This window comes from Dendropsophus ebraccatus, chromosome 14 (genome assembly GCF_027789765.1).
Source record: "Dendropsophus ebraccatus isolate aDenEbr1 chromosome 14, aDenEbr1.pat, whole genome shotgun sequence".
Taxonomy (NCBI): Eukaryota; Metazoa; Chordata; class Amphibia; order Anura; family Hylidae; genus Dendropsophus; species Dendropsophus ebraccatus.
The window spans coordinates 49,883,796-49,901,353 of record NC_091467.1 but is presented as its reverse complement, the minus strand read 5'-3'; the positions used below and the strand labels follow the sequence as shown (position 1 = coordinate 49,901,353).

Genomic DNA, 17,558 nt, shown 5'->3' with positions numbered 1-17,558 from the left:
AAATATATAAGTTACTATCAGAAACACGGGGGAATAAAATTTATATGTGTTCACAGAGAAAGTGGGAGAAAGTCATCGGGCACAGATCAGAGGAATTCTGGCAAGAGGTATATACTAATGCAAGGGATAATATCACAGATAAAAAGCATAAGGTTACACAGTTTTTTTATATGCACAGATTATATTATTCAATTGAGGATATGAATAAATGGGGTAGGAATATAGTCAAGGGGTGTACTAGATGTGGTATGGATAATGTGGATCTTGATCATCAGTGGTGGGCATGCCGAGAGTTGGGTAAATTTTGGGAAGATATTTTTGAGAGTGTAAGTAAAATCTATGGGTTTAAACATAATGACAACTTCCTATGTGCTATATTAGGGGTATTAGGGGATCATTCGATCCCGAAGGTTAAAAAAGGGGTACTGTATAAGTTATTTTTTGCTGCGAGATTAGTGATAGTGAGAAATTGGGTTTTTGCAGAACCACCAACATGTAAAGAATGGAAAGAATTAGTAACGACAATTTTAAGGAATGAACTGTGGCATAATAAGAAAAAGAAATGGTTTACCAAGCTAGAAGAGTATAATGATTTATGGGTTAAATATTGGTTAAAAAATTAGTTTTTTTTTTTTTTTTTTTTTTTGTTGATTCACCGATGGGGGAAGGGTGGGGGGTGTGATAAAATTGGATATAGAACCGGTAGAGGCATTATGTGATGGAATAAGCTAAATTGAAATAAAGTTAATAATAAAGGGGAGGGGGGAATGAGAAGCATTTGTGAGCGGGGGATCATTCCATCGGGCACCGAAATATTAAGGTAGAGGGGTTTAGTTAAAAGGGAGGGGATTCTGTGATGATCTGGTTCTTCAATGGTCGGCACCGACACTGGTTTATGAAATAAAGATTAAATATTAGAGAGTAAAGTTATTTTGGTTTTTTTTTTTTTGTTTTTTTTTTTTTGTTTTTTTTTTTTTTTTTTTTTTTTTTCTCTCCCTTCTTTGAGCCAGAGATAAGTGTGCTATGGCCTGATTTCCTCGCCCCGCCGGCCCGACCATTATATATGGTTGGGAGGATTGGACGGGGAAGTCAGGGTGATGTGAATGGCTCCGCAAGTGCTGGGTCATGGGCATCATGAGAAACTGGAATATGGTAGAGATGATGGTGCAGAGGTTCCTTGTTAGGGAGCTATAAGCCCAAAGCTCTGCTAGTATGGATGTGATTGCTAGTGCTGGTTCTTAAGTGGATGGTTTAATAAATATAAGGTAAAGAGAGAAAATAAACGAATAGGATTGGAAATGGATATAACATCTAGGAAGAGGGTGTGGTGCCGATCGGAGAGGGACCGGGTGGTCATGGAGTCATAATAAGTCTAAATTGAGGTTGGGTGTGTGGAGTAGCAGTGGTTAAGGGTATAGTTGTATAGAGGAATAAGATAGGGTTCAAGGTGCCCGATGGGATGGGTCCTCTGGCATAAAGGTTTTTGTAGATGATTTTTGATTTTGCCCTTTTTACCCCAGGGTTGTGATCCGTTGATGGTAATATAAAAACAGCTTAGTGTTCTTATGATATTGCTAAGGGAGATGATACATGAGCGGTTCTTGTTATGTTGAGGATTATGTGTTTGTTATGTAATTTTATATTGGAAATAAATTAAAATTTAAGAAAAAAAAAAAAGAATAGCACAGTGCAAAGCCCATTGAAAACAATTGAAAAATGCATTGCTCAATTTAAACGGACGGAATTTCAAGCAGAATCCGCTCAAAAATCCACCTCTTTTGCTCAGTGTGCATGAGGCCTAAGACATTGCCCTGTTCATTCTTATTGAAGCAGAAAGTTTTCAGGCAGAATTCAAGCAGAATTTAAGCCCCCCATTGACTTCTATAGGATTCCTCTAGCAGATCTACAGCAGAAAATTCTGCTCTGAAATTCTGCAGTGTGAACAACAGAGCAGAAAACCCATTGAACACAATGGGACGTTGCTCTGTACATATTTTACAGGAGGAATTTCAAGCTGAATTCCTCGCCTTTTCCTTGGTGTGCACATAGCCTTTGAGCGGAATTTAAGCGGAAATCGAGTGGAATGCAAGCGAATTTCAAGCAGAATTTCAAGTCCCATTGACTTCTATGGCATACCGCCAACGGAATCCGCCCATATAATTGCCATGTCAATTCTTTGGGCGAAAACGCGGATTCCGAACGGAATTCCAGACGGAAATTTACTCTGTGTGCATGGGCAGTCAGAAATCCCATTATTCTCTATGGAAAGGAGCAATGTTGCATTTACACAGGCGGATTCCGCAAGCTTTTTATGGCGGAATTCAGGCTCAGTGTGCACACACCCTGAGGGTATGTGCACACTGAGGAAAAGGCGAGGAATTCAGCTTGAAATTCAGCTTGAAATTCAGCTTGAAATTCCTCCCGTAAAAAATGTACAGAGCAAAGTCCCATTGTGTTCAATGGGTTTTCTGCTCTGTTGTTCACACTGCAGAATTTCCGAGCAGAATTTTCTGCTGTAGATCTGCTAGAGGAATCCTATAGAAGTCAATGGGGGGCTTAAATTCTGCTTGAATTCTGCCTCAAAACTTTCAGCTACAATTCCTCGAGAATTGCTCAGTGTGCACATAGCCTAACAGGAGGGATTTCAAGCAGAATTTAGGAGCGGATTCCTCTTCAATTCCTCGCCTTTTGCTCAGTGTGCATGAGGCCTTAGGCTATGTGCACACTGAGGAAAAGGCGAGGAATTCAGCTTGAAATTCAGCTCAAAATTCAGCTTGAAATTCCTCCCGTAAAAAATGTGCAGAGCAAAGTCCCATTGTGTTCAATGGGTTTTCTGCTCTGTTGCTCACACTGCAGAATTTCCGAGCAGAATTTTCTGCTGTAGATCTGCTAGAGGAATCCTATAGTAGTCAATGGGGGGCTTAAATTCTGCTTGAATTCTGCCTGAAAACTTTCAGCTACAATTCCTCGAGAATTGCTCAGTGTGCAAGGGCCCTCAGGATGTAGTTTAGACTGAAGCTAAGCTGGAACAAAAAGTGAACTGAGATCCAAATTGGTAGAAGATCGCAAGTGGTGGATAGCCAGGGAGCACAGATGTAACAACAACAATCCTCAGGAGAACTTCCAGAAGACTTCAGAAGCTGTGCTTATAAATATAGGTGGAGAGGCGCGTGTCTACACCTAAAGGAAGCCTAATTCTCCAGGAGGCCAGCTCAGAAAAAGAGAAGCCGCCAGAAGCTGAGAAAAAGGGAGATTTACACAGCGCAAAGCGATCCAGAGCAGTTTGGGGGTAACGGACACAGCTTTGTGTCATTACACCTGGTCTGTATGCTGAATGGTGATTCTGTTTATAAAATTGCCGAGCATGGAGAAGTATTTGACCAGCCCCTCCTTGGTGTCCTCCACTGAGCCTGTATATGTATATGAAGGACACATGCTCCTCTGTGTTTAGCCACCTTATGGACAGGATTGCCTTTCAGCACAACAGAACAGGATAACACAGCCTGGAGGAGGAGAGGTTAGCTCTATGGGAAGGCAGAGGCACACAGGTAGCTGCTGTCAGTAAGTGTAGTGAGTGATACCACAATACATTATTCGTGGTTTACATATGTCTGCAGCTAAATTTATCAAAATATGAATTATTTTATGTTTGTTTCTTTTTTAAAATGAGATAATGGGCATTTTTCTATGCTTCTCTGAAGTGTAGGGGAGGGTTTTTTGTCTTCTAGAAGCTGTTGTTAGAAAGTTATATATTTGTAAATTACTTCCATTTAAAAATGTTATGTCTTCCAGTACTTATCAGCTGCTATATGTCCTGCAGGAAGTGGTGTATTTTTTCAGTCTGACATGGTGCTCTCTGCTGACGTCTCTGTCTATGACAGAAACTGTCCAGAGCAGAAGCAAATCCCCATAGAAAACCTCTCCTACTGAGGACAGTTCCTGTCACGGACAGAGTTGGCAGCAGAGAGCAATGTACCCGACTGCAAAGATACTACCACTTCCTGCAGGACATACAGCAGCTGATAAGTACTAGAAGACTTGTGATTTTTAAATAGAAGTAATTTACAAATCTGCCAAATGACACTAAACTGGGTAAAGTAATGACCACAGAGGAGGAGGATAAAATATTACAGAGGGACTTGGAGAAGCTGGAGGCTCGGGTACATAAATGGAATAAAACGTTTAGTGTAAATAAATGAGCTGTAGAAATAATAAGTACAGTTATGTGCTAAATAATAAAACAATCGGTAACACTGCTTCTAAGCAACACTTGGGGATATTTGTGAACAGTAACCTCAACTTTAGTGGTCAGTGCCAGGCAGCGGCTGCCAAGGCTAATAAAATAATGGTATGTATCAAAAAAGGCATAGATGCTAAATAAGGTTTCATAACCAGCACAGATGCAAATTCTTTACTGTAAGGACCAGTTCACATGGAGTAAAATTGGCGGAATTCGGCGGCGGAACTGTCCGCCGTGGAATCCCGCCTGCCTCAGTGAGATACAGTGTCTGACTGAGGCAGGCGGAATTCTGCTGATTTTATTCCATGTGAACTAGCTCTTAGAGCAGTGAGACTATGGAACTCTCTGCCACATGATGTTGTCATGGCTCATTCATTAAAGGAGAAGTCCGGCAAAAAATTTTATTACAGTATCGCATTGCCCGCCAAAAGTTATACAAGTCACCAATATACACTTATTATGGGAAATGCTTATAAAGTGCTTTTCCCTGCACTTACTACTGCATCAAGGCTTCACTTCCTGGATAACATGGTAATGTCACTTCCTGGATAACATGGTGATGTCACTTCCTGGATAACATGGTGATGTCACAACCCGACTCCCAGAGCTGTGTGGGCTGTGGCTGCTGGAAAGGATGATGGCAAAGGGACACTGAGGGACACCGGGCACTGGAAGGACACTGGGCATCCCTCTGCCATCATCCATTACAAGTTATGGGCACTACATTTCATGTGATATGGCTTTGATCCAGGGATTATTTTGATTGCCATTGGAGTCGGAAAGGAACTTTTCTCCCTGTGATGGGGCAATTGGTGTCCAGAAGGCTTAAAGGGGTACTCCGGGCTGGGGTCATTTTTATTGTACGGCCGGGAGGGGGTGCTGCCAGTCACTTACCTCCCCGGTTCCAGTGCCGCCCCATTCTCCCGTCCGACTGTCGCTTCTTGGTCTTAGCTGTGGCTTGAGACGTGACGTCTCAAGGCAGCTCAGCCATTTAGCGGCCAAGGCAGGACCCTGCTACGACCGGAGTACCCCTTTAAATCATGGCAGCCACAGTTTACTGGGGTGCATGAGGTGGGGCTTTATGTTAGACCAGCGACTAGAGACTTTGTAATGAAGCAAAATACTCCTAGTGCAGTTCAGCGCAGAAGATCTTCTGAAATACTTGTGGTGGTTTTACACATGGTACAGTACAGGGATCTTTTGCATTATTTGATGCTTATTGGAATCTATGTAACGTGTCACTTATTTTTACACCTGTAGAATGTGTCAAATAAAACAATGCAAATTATGCAGCGTTTTTCATTTTTTAGTCAATAAAATTCAATGGTAAACACTTTTTGACTAGGTTCACACTTTGTAAAAATACATAAAGTGTATCTGTAATTTTATTGTGAAGTGTAAAATGCTTGTGTTATGACTCAAATATACTTTACACTGTTCACACTATGTGAAAATGACAGCCGTCTTTCAAAACAACGGCCATCTTTTTCACATAGTGTGAAGCTAGCCTGTATATTCTGTTATACAACCATTTTACACTTCACAATAAACTTACAGATACACTGTGTGAACATTACCTCAGAGGTAAGAAAAATTTGAGGATAAAAACGTGAGTTTCACCTTATTTAACACCGTTGGACCTATGGACTTAAAATGCGGTCCTCTCATTTCCACAGAGATGTCCAATAGTGTTACAAGCAGTGCAGTTCTTCCCATCAGAAGCTACAGAATCTGTGACAGAGGCTCAACCTGGATGTGAACAGAGCCTTAACTTGTTTGCATCCTGGTGTTCATCACCTTTAGGCACTAACTATAACTCAACATATAAATACTGCACATACTGTTTGAGCATTTTGTAAAGGTTTACAGTAAAAATGAGCTTTTATCCATTTTGTATTCTCATAAAAGAAATTGTAAAATTACCACACTAAACGCTTTGTTTCTAGTTCATGATGTTTTTATGCTTTGCAATGTAAATGTTAGTAAATAATCCATCTTACTAATGAGCATCGTCAGATTCTACTGGATGACAGACATCCAAACGTGTATAAGCTCAGCTTTGTTATGCATCCTTATTGTGGTAAGGTCGCCCCCTAGTGGAATTGTTCGAGCCTCGCAAACAAATGTACTAGGATAAAATACTGTAACTCAGTGCTTCCCAGCCAGTCTGTGGATCCATGGCATACATCTGATTTTCATGTAATAGAAAGCTGCCTGACATTAGGCAAGGCTCAATTTCCCTATTTGTGCCTCAATACTCGCAACCAAGTGGGACTTAAGGGGCTATGTATCAGGGTGGCTTGGTGATCGCCCGGCTGGGAGGCACCCCTTGGCAACAGGTTTCCTTCCCTGGAGGGATATCTGGCTATTCCCATATTTTTGAGACTTGCAACTGAGGCTCCACGGACCCCTTTCTTGCATATGCAAATTTTATACGGGGCAATATATCAATGGAGACTCTTGAATGAGTACTCTATTGGAATTTTTTTTTGCTGATCTACCTGAGCTCAGTGATTGCTGTTTTGTTGGTCTATTTTTCATTTTCATTAGTCAGAATCCTGCTTAATACTGACCAGGGGCAAATACCCCAAAACAGCTGGATGCAAATGGGGACACCCTGGTGTTTCCCTACTTGCAACTGAGTGGGACTTAAGGGGCTACGTATTAGTGTGGTTTGGCGATCTCCCCTCTGGGAGGCACCCCTTGGCAACAGGTTTCCTTCCCTGCAGGGATATCTGGCCGTTCACGTGTTTTGAGACTCACAACCAAGGCTCCACAGACCCAACTATTTCATCCTTTTTTTTCTTTGTTTCACACTGTCTTCTTTGATGGTATTGATGTAAGTGCAAAGCATCTTGTGCTGAATCTGTCAAAGTGTTATACAACGATATAGGAGGAGGGACTATGGAAAAAATATGTGGTGTCTATACACTGGTGTTCAATGAAGTGTCGGTACAGGAAGAGAGCTGACTGACCCATTCATTATTTTTTATGTGTTCATCAATGGGTCCCATCATTTTCTGTAAGCCAGTGTTCTCTAACCTCTTGACTCTCTGGAGCACCGCAGATTGGGGAACACTGGAAATAGCAATCATGTTGTTGTATTTTATAAAATTTAAAAAGTTTGTGTGAAGTGATCATGGTGGTAGAACTAGTAAATACATTTGTAAAGGTGTTATCCAGGAAAATAGACTGATCAACTATCTCTATTAAATAGGCAAGTATATTTTTGTCTACGGATGCAATTTAGTACAGCTTTCATTTAAAATGATGTTATAGACTTTTGCATGTACACAGACACTAGTTTTCTTCTACATACTATTGCTTCTTGATATTTTCTTAACTTTTTGTTCATTCAGCAGGGATTACTGACAACTATGAAAGAAAAGAGGAATGTGGAGCATCCTGGCTATTCAAAGATGCATACTAGTCCATCTAAAATGGAAGTGGAAACACTCCACAGTAATGCAATGTCAGCTTATGTGTTTAATAAACCCGTATCACCTGTCTGTTCAAGTCCTGGGTCAGTGGAGCAGATGAGATGTGAGTAATAGAGATTCGCAGAATGTAAGCAGTATATAACACAGTGTATTCATTAGAAACATAAATGCTCATGTCTGCATAATGGAAGTCTATGAGGCATGTCTCCTCAGAGTGAGGAGGGAATCGCACGACAGCATTCTACTCATTGGTCAGGGCCGGAACACTCAAAAGTTTTTTTCAAACTTTTTCCCCGTAACAGGTGCACCTTAAAAACTTGATGGACATACAATATTTATTCTTTCAACCACGTTAGAGTAAAAAACTCACAAGTGGTTGTCTTTGTGAAACAAAATAATAAAAATATTATTTTTACACCATCCCAACATCTGGAGCACATTTTGTTTTACCAAGACAACCTCCTCATCTCCTCTGGTTGCCTGCAGCCTCCACGCCAATGCTCTTGGTACTCCACTGGTCCCTAGTTGTTCTGGGTCCTGTGTTGTCTCGACCCCACAAAATCTGTCCGCTTAGCCGATCAGTGGAGGAATTGATTGATTGAGTGGGTAGGTCCAATGGAGTTGGGACAAAACAGAACCCAGAAAAAGCAGGGACCAGCATGGGACCAGGGATGTCATTGCAGCAACGACATTGGACCGGACAAAGTGAGTAGAGGGTGTTTATTATTCTTACATCAGCCTAAGCCCTGGAGCGAATTTTAGTTTTTCCTGGACAATGGGACTCCCCACTTAGATTTTGCTAAGCCAATATACATTAGTATACCTTTTTGTGAGGTAGGGTATGTACTGACTCTCAGTAGTGGATTTTGTTATTTTATGCAATGTATCCCGCCATATGCATATACAATAGTTTATATATCCCATCCTTAAGGCCCTATTCCACGAGCCGACAGTGAGGAGCAAACGAGTGCTATCAGCGCTAGTTTGCTCCTCGTTCCCTGCTCGCTGCTGCCACTATTACACACGGCGGGAGCGAGCGGGTGAGTGCGGGGGGGAGCTGCCTGGGTGATCGCTAGATCGTCCGGGCAGCCAATAGAGGATAGTGGCGGTCTGCTGCTGACGCTCCTATTCCATGGGGCAACTGCAGCAGATCACTGCTATCACAGTTGTTTGTTTTTCAACATGTTTCAAAATGTGATGCAAATGGAGTCTAACTATGTAATTAAGTAGATGAAAGAGAGGATTTGTGTGCGGTATTACATACACTTTAACCCATAGCTGCACCAGGACATTATTGAACGTCCTCGTGCCGCTATGGGAGTTCAGAGGGGGGTCGCGCGGCGACCCCCCTCTGAACTGCCGCGATCCCGGGTGCCGCATGTAGCCCGGGATCGCAGCTATTAGCGGGCACGGTCCGATCGCCGTGCCCGCTAATTAAGTACGTAGAAGCAGCTGTCAAAGTTGACAGCTGCTTCTAAATACTTGCTTTTATTCATCCCTGGTGGTCTAGTGGGGGGATCGCCCCCCTGCGGCGCGATTGCGGGGGGGCGATCCCCGCATCCATCCCGGGCCGGGGTCTGCGCCGTAATGGCGCTGATCCCGGCTCGGCATTTTATTGCTTTTGGCTGCAGCAGCCAAAAGCAATAGAACACCGATCTCATGGATTCATGCAGTATAACTATACTGCATGGATCTCTATGAGAGATCAGAGTGCATATACTAGAAGTCCCCCAGGGGGGCTTCTAGTATATGTGTAAAGTAAAAGAAAAATGTATTTTTAATAACACAAAATCCCCTCCCCTAATAAAAGTCTGAATCACCCCCCTTTCCCCATTTTATAAATAAAAATAAATAAATTAATTAATAAACAAACATGTTTGCTATCGCCGCGTGCGGAATCGCCCGAACTATTAATTAATCACATTCCTGATCTCACACGGTAAACGGCGTCAGCGCAAAAAAATCCCAAAGTGCAAAATTGCGCATTTTTGGTCGCATCAAATCCAGAATAATTGTAATAAAAAGCGATCAAAAAGTCGTATATGCGCAATCAAGGTACCGATAGAAAGATCACATCATGGCGCAAAAAATGACACCTCACACAGACCCATAGACCAAAGGATAAAAGCGCTATAAGCCTGGGAATGGAGCGATTTTAAGGAACATATATTTTCTTTAAAAGGTTTTAATTTTTTACAGGCCATCAGATCAAATAAAAGTTATACATGTTACATATCGTTGTAATCGTAACAACTTAAGGAACATATATAACGAGTCAGTTTTACCCCAGGGCGGACATAGTAAAAACAACCCCCCCCCCAAATTAAAAAAAAAAAATTTTTTTTTTCAATTTCACCACACATATAATTTTTTTCTGGTTTCCCGGCACATTTTAGGCAAAAATTACATCTACCATAGCAAAGTACAATTAGTTGCGCAAAAAATAAGGGCTCATTTGGGTCTCTAGGTGGAAAAATGCAGGCGCTATGGCCTTATATACACGAGGAGGGAAAAACGAAAACGCAAAAATGAAAACTGGCTGTGTCCCCTAAGGGTTAAACATGTTAGTATCTTCGTCAAAGTTTTCCACTGACGTTAAACTAATGAATTGAGGTCATTCATGTTATCTAAAAATTTTCAAATTGCAGCTGAACAATATGAGTCAGATCCAGAATTACCAACCAGGCATTCAACTATCGCTCATTCATCCCCCTCACTATCTGCCTCACCTCCAGAAAAGCAGACTACAGAGGAACCTATGAACATTTTAATAGATTTAAAAAAAGCCAGCAAGCAGTGGACAAAGTTGAGTGACACAACTGCTTCAAATCGGGCCCCATTCACACACAAGACTGTAAAACCTAATTCAAGCAAGGCTTTTCAGGATCCGATATCTCCAGCTTTTAGCCATTTTTCACAGGTAAAAAATCCTTTCTATCTATTTTTATGGAGGCTAGAAAAGTTGTTATTAACATGTTTAATGTTTGTCACAAAAGTAGTTATTTGTAATGACAGTTCAGGGGGGGGGGGGCTCTAATTTCTAGTGACAACAGTCTGAACAAAGCCAGCAGCTGACACTCTACTTGATTGGCACCACCTAAGGGTTCTTTTACCTGGGTCGATTATCCGCAGGCAGGAGCCCTCCCTGCTGATAATTGGCTTATGTAAAATGGCCAGTGATCGATCAGCCAATAAACAGGAAAACTCCCTAGTACATGGAACGATAATCGGCTGAATCAGGCCGATTCACCCGATTATCGATCCGTCTAATAGAATGATTAGCCGATGACAACAATCACCATCACCTCTTGACGTAAAGTCATTGGGGGCAGGGCGCCCAGCGCTATGTGTGGTTGCGATGCACGGGCGAAAAACCACTGTGCACATACCTGTCCATGGTCCCGGTGCTGTTCTGCCTTCTTCTTGCTTCGTGGTGCCACCATTGTTCCGGCCAGTGATGTCAGTTCAGAGACCCACACTTAAGCTACAGTGACGGCTCTAAGAAGCAAGCAGAGGCAGAATAACACCTGGGCAGGTAATATATAACAATTTAAGGGCAAGGACTGCGCGGACATCACTAATGATTTCACTGCAACCCTTGCTAAATGACTGTTGAGCCGTGTAATAGGCTCGGTACGCAAGGGTCAATGTAAAGGATTGGCGCACGCTTACAGAAGGCATCAGGCCATCTAATACGGTCCTTATTTGTCAGCTGATCACATCTTTTGTTGGAGCCATTAAAATAGGCCTCATGAAAATTGCAGTGATGTAAAGGGTCTGCAAACGAATGCAGATCTCACTGATCGTTACTTGTTTGTGGCACTACATCTGGCCATATAGAAAGGCTACCCTTGCGACTTTACCGGATCCTTCTGCAAAGTCAGACAGATTTAGCTGCTATTGACCTCCAGGTCAGAAGCCAGTAGGTCATGTATATGCAAAATCAGGTGCTGAGGGTTTAACTTGTAAACAGTCACGTAGTCAAAGCCTGAAGGTCTCATGAATATCAGAATCAGCAGACAAGGAGGGTTTCTAGGTATACAGTCCCATAGGCCCAAAGCTATAAGATTCTAAATCACCCATAGATCACTATATACATGTCAGGATCAACAAAATTCACAGGCATCTGCCAAAGGTAGCATTGGACCCCAAGCCATTGGCTTGACACTCAAATGCCCTGATTGACTGATCAATCCTCCAGACAGTGAAGCTAGTGGCCATGGAAACCCTCAGAAACGAGCAGGAAGGGGGAAGAGACATGACATGGGAGCCCAGACAGGTATTATAGGTATTAAGTATATTACATAATTTGCTATTCTAAAGCCTTGTGCACGCTACATACGTTATGAAGGGAGAAGATTTTCATGTTGGCCGCTTTGTTGTAGGATGCAGAAACTTTGGATCACTCTACTGTAAGTTTCCCAAATGTTCTAGAGGTAACAGGAGATGAGTACAATGAACAATATGTGAAGGCATGCTCACCTGTCACAAAAGCAAGTAAACCAGGAGGACACGCTATCAAGATGAAAGCGAAGGTATGTCCTTCAGGTTCCGTTGAGTTCCTGCATGCTTTTCTTAAAGGTCACATTTGATCCACAGAGGTGAGACCTAAGAGTTTGCCCTAATATCTACTGTAAGTTGATCTCCTCGGTCTATCTTCACTAGATTTCTGCAGTCTACCCTTGCAGCTTAGAGAAGTTGCTGATTACTCTAGGTTTGTCCCACATCGAAATATTAATTTACTCTTTTAGACCTCTCAAAATATAGCAAGGGACACTACCTGAAAGGGGTATTTGTAAAATGTGATTTAATGAAAAACAATTGAAAAGCTGGATCCAGTCCTGGAAAACTTCTCCCAGTTTCCTAGGACTGGATCCAGCCTTTTCCCGACACCCAAGGAGGAGCATCAGGGAGCGGAACAGAGTTGAAAGGCAGGCGGCTGATAAGTAGCTTGCCAATCAAATGAAGCCATTTGCTTCGTCTATATTGGCGATTCACTCATCTCTACTTAACGTAACAAAGTATGGACAAAAAGTGAAGAGGTTCTGAATGCATTGTGCAAAGTGAAGTCAAAAGTGTGATCAAATTTTTCTAGGACTAATTTAACATGACGTTTGAGTCATCCATAGGTGATATATTTTTGCAGTTAGAAATTCATACAGAAGCATGTGCTTCAACATATTCATGTATAAGTTTTAGGACCCCTGAAAAGTGAATTTTTTTTTTTGTCCTATTAAACATGTATACCTTAAACATATACTATGTTTATGTGCCTTAAACATATACTTGTCATACATAGGTAATGGATAGAGTGACACCCAATAATGGCAGCTAATAAAATAAAAGTAGTCACCCCTTGACATTCCTTGACATATAAATTCTGAATGCCGTTCAGGTTTGGTTGAAAGCTAATTGACAAGTACTGTACTGCAGTGCAGGCGAATGAACAAAACTTTTTAATGTATCATATCAGAGAAAAATACAGCTTTGTTTACCTATCAGACTATATTCCTATGTATCTGTCCTACTAACCTCACCATTAAATGGGACCTCCAGGTAGAGTGGGGGGGGGGATGAAATTTCTACAGAAGCATATAGCATTACTTACCTTTCTATCCCAGTTTTGAAACGACCAAAAATCCATTTGTTTTGGGGGTCTTTGTTCTGTATTGTGTGGCTGTACTTTCTGGTTGAGCAGTTGTACACAGTACTACAGGTTCCACAGCCCTCCACCCTTCCCATTCCCCGCCCAAAGCTGCTGCAGAACATCTAGACTGTGTTCACACATTGCAGTTTCATTGTGTCACTGAATTATTTGCAGTGCTTTTATCATTTTATTGTAGTCCCGCCCACACAGCACAGTATTCTCTACCTGTAACACTGATATTGAAATAAAGTAAAGAAATAAAGAACTTTTAAAATTTAATTTTTTTTTTTTTCTTTTCATCTTCACCCACATATTATGATCAAGCATCTTTTATCTTTGAGGTTAAGCCCCACAATAAGTACTTTATCCGATATTATCTTATATGGGATATACTGTTTATGCCTTGTTTTTTGTCTAGGTGGGATTGGCAATGCTGGCTCTGGTCCTCTGTGCCGGTTAGCATCATTTCATTGTGTTACTGCATCCTTTTTGTGAAGGTGCTGCAGTACTGCAATGAAACTCCAACATGTGTGAACACAGTCCTAATTTCACCGTACACTTCTGCACAATTAGTGAAGTTGCAGCAGCTGCTTCTGGTGGTTCACAGATGGTGAATCACTCACAATCCCCCAAAGGGGATTGGAGGATCCAGCCAAGCCTCCTGTGACATCACACCCTGCCCCCTGTCTGCATCATCAGCCTGTGCTCAGCAAACACACACAATGTGAGACAGAGGCATGGAAGATTTGTCTCCTAAGGTGGGAAAGCAGTGGGAGTAGGAGACAATGTGGATTGGCACAGAGGCCATTTTTATTCACTTCCTGGATTTCTATCAGCTACCTGTGTGGCAGAACTGCACAGATATGGTAATACATAGTATAGACACATCTATATAACTTTTATTGTACTTTTAATAGAAAACAAGTTTTCCTTATGTGAAGTTCCCCTTTAACTCTACAAAACTGCAAAAAATCTGTCTCCAGGCGGGTTAACTCACTGAAGTACCACTGAAGCTGGGAGGGAATTGCTGTAATGAGACACACAGTGACACCCAGAGACATGACTGCAACTTGTAGCGATTGTAATATCTCATCCTTGTGCTGGATTCACAGCTTACACTATCGAGTACTGCTATATATTGTCCACCATGCTACTGTCACTGCTATACGGTGAATAGAGATACAGTGGAGCTGGATCTCCTCTTCTGTGTGTGCAGTATCTCCTTTTCTGTATGTAAGGGTACTATTTCAGGGGCCGAGGAGGGCCCGATCAACGATGTAAACGGGCGCCGTTCTGCTAGATCGCCGCTCGTTTACTGGGCCTATTCCACAGCCCGATGATCATTGAGCGAGGGCTGCAGGGACATCGTTACCGATGTCCTTGCAGCCCTTGCAGCATATGGTAAGGTAATGACCTTACAGGTCTTCTGCTCCGCTCTGTCTTCCTCCTCGGGTCCCGCGCACTCTAGCTTCAGAATGGCCTGTCAGCTGACAGGCCACTCAGCCAATCACAGGCCGCGGCAGTCCCGGCCTGTGATTGGTTGAGCGCTCTGTCAGCTGACAGGATATTCTGAAGCTAGAGCTCGCGGGACCCGGGGAGGAAGACGGAGCGGAGCAGAGGACCTGACAGGTAATGTATGCTGCTGCTGCTTCTCAAATCGTCGGTCGCCCGCCGCACACCGCTATTCAACCGTGGCGATGCGCGGTGGGGGAATGATGATTTTAGGTCTGGCCCTAAATGAACGATCAGCCGATGACACGATCATCGGCTGATCGTTCTCTCTATTTCACCGAGCGATAATCGGCCGAATCAGGCCGAATGGGGCCGATTCAGCCGATTTATCGTTACTGTGGAATAGGGCCCTAAGGCTATATTGTAGAATTGACTGGGTCAGAATGTCCTTCTGTGTGTGTACAGTGTATGGGAGACATAATAGCAGCTAGCCTCCTTCTTCTGAGTATGTACTATATAGAGAAATAGAGGAGCAGGATATCCTCTTCTGTGTGTGCAGTGTATGGAGACATCATAGCAGCTAATTTCTTGTTTCTGTGGATGTGCTATAGAGATATAGGGGAGCAGGATCTCATCTTCTGTGTGTGTGTGCAGCATATGGAGACATCATAAAAGCTAGTCTTCTGCTTCTGAGGATGTGCTATAGAGATATAGAGGGGCAGGATCTCTTCTGTGTGTGCAGTGTATGGAGACATCATAGCAGCTAATTTCTTGTTTCTGTGGATGTGCTATAGAGATATAGGGGAGCAGGGTGTCTCTTCTGTGTGTGCCAATGTATGGAGACATCATAGCAGCTAGTGTCCTGCTTCTGAGGATGTGCTATACAGATATAGGGGAGCAGGATATCCTCTTCTGTGTGTGCCATGTATGGAGACATCATAACAGCTAGTCTCCTGCTTCTGAGGATATAATATAGGGGAGATGGATCTTATTTTCTGTGTATGGAGACATCATAGCAACTACTTTCTACCTACCACCTAAGGGACTGAAAATTACTGAGTGGAAAATTACTGATAGAGCTAGCACCAGGTCCAAATGAAATAAATAAATAAAAAAAAAACATGTACAAGTTATGTAACTGGCAGAAGTAGTGGTATTCCTCATGTACACATAACTTATCCCTATTTTTTTTAAAAGAGTAGGTATGCTGTTTAAAAATAAAGTCAGGGACATATGATTTATTTTACTGCAATATCCCTTTAAATTACTCAAGACAGTGATTGTACAGGTGCATTGAAGAGAAATACGTAGCTGGGTGCATGCTTTGTAGAGAAAGAGATAAAAGCTAATATGATAGTGTTATGATGCTGACATTTAGTATGAATATGACAGTGTGGGCTGTTAATGAGAAGATAATTACTAAAAACAAAGTGGGTCATAGAATTAGGTGAAGGCAGTGTTTTGTTACAAGATAGAGTGCACCTTTAGCTAATACTAACCATAATGCCCCTCTCTGCTAGTGTATAGGGGAGTAGCATTGTCCTTCTTCTTTCCAGGACAGTAACTGCCCCTCCTTCTATTCTGGTTTAAGTGCAAGAAGAGCATCAAGCTGTGAAATGAGTTATGTAAACCTCCATGAATCTGGTAAGTCTATACTATGAGAAAGGAGGCTTTACTCCTGTGTCTTAGTAATGGCAATACTGTACACCTGCACAGTATTACATGAGTCAGATATGTGTTACAGGTCCCACATTAAATGACACTATGTCATATGTCAAACGCAAAAAAAAAGATGAGCAAAGCCACCATGCTGATATCAGTACTGAAGGAAGCGACCATGAAACCAAGCACAAGAAAATCAAATTGCACCCACGTAAACTGTTTCCCTCTGAGGACATGCAGGTACCCCGAGGTAACTAAAATCATGCTGCTGTGTCATGTCAGCACTGATATAGCTTTATATTCACAAAAGAAGAGCTTTATGCCATTTGTGTAACACAGAATTCTCTGTAATGTATCTTCAAAGCTAGCCTCAACCTTACCATAATGGGGTTGGCCACTTTAATATAAGAACTTAGAATATTTACAGATTTTATATTTCTTATATTCTTGCTTTCTCAAGACCAACAGGCACATTTGGACGAATATAAGCAATATGCAATCAAATGAGTTACAATGGAAATGCTTTTCATATTAAACGGCCCAACCCCTTTAACCCCTTAGCGACCCATGGTACGTCATGGTGCCACGGGGGAGTTCACAGAGGGGTCCCGCCAGGACCCTGCTCTGAACGGTGCCGCCCCGGCTGATATCTGCAGCCGGGGAGCGCCTCTATTAGCCGGCACGGGTCCCGTTGCCGCTCCGGCTAATTAAGCCTCTAAATGCAGCTGTCAAGTATCTTTGGCTCAGGTCACAATCAGGTTCAACCAACCAAGTAGCCATAGAAATTTATTCCACAAAACCATATATAGGCACTATGCATTTCAAGGCCATACTGCCCTCTTCCTGGGGTGTTAAGAATCCACATAAGACTTCCTGTATACATTCACCCACATCTGTGACCTCACAATCCTAAATTTGCATATATTCCTAAAAATATTAATATAATATTAAAAAAAGTTATTAAAACATTTAGCTATAAACAATACATTTTTATAATTGTATACAATAAAAAAATAATAACCTGGTGATGTTTTCTATTTTTATGAATATATGCAAATTTAGGATTGTGACATCACAGATGAAGGTGTATGTATATGGGAAGTCTTATGTGGGTTGT

The 17,558-nt window shown here is 42.1% G+C and overlaps 1 protein-coding gene across 4 annotated transcripts in view; it reads left to right on the top strand.

Moving 5' to 3' along the window:
- The window catches only part of SYCP2 (synaptonemal complex protein 2), a 123,312-nt gene that overhangs the window by 91,894 nt on the left and 13,860 nt on the right, over positions 1-17,558 (top strand). For 3 of the 4 annotated variants that reach the window (XM_069953413.1, XM_069953415.1, XM_069953412.1), the window contains exons 33-37: positions 7,600-7,783; positions 10,329-10,600; positions 12,066-12,215; positions 16,336-16,423; positions 16,524-16,691. In XM_069953413.1, the coding sequence (XP_069809514.1) occupies positions 7,600-7,783; positions 10,329-10,600; positions 12,066-12,215; positions 16,336-16,423; positions 16,524-16,691 (862 nt within the window). The remainder of the gene's footprint in view (positions 1-7,599; positions 7,784-10,328; positions 10,601-12,065; positions 12,216-16,335; positions 16,424-16,523; positions 16,692-17,558) is intronic. The other variant, XM_069953414.1, reaches the window with a different exon arrangement.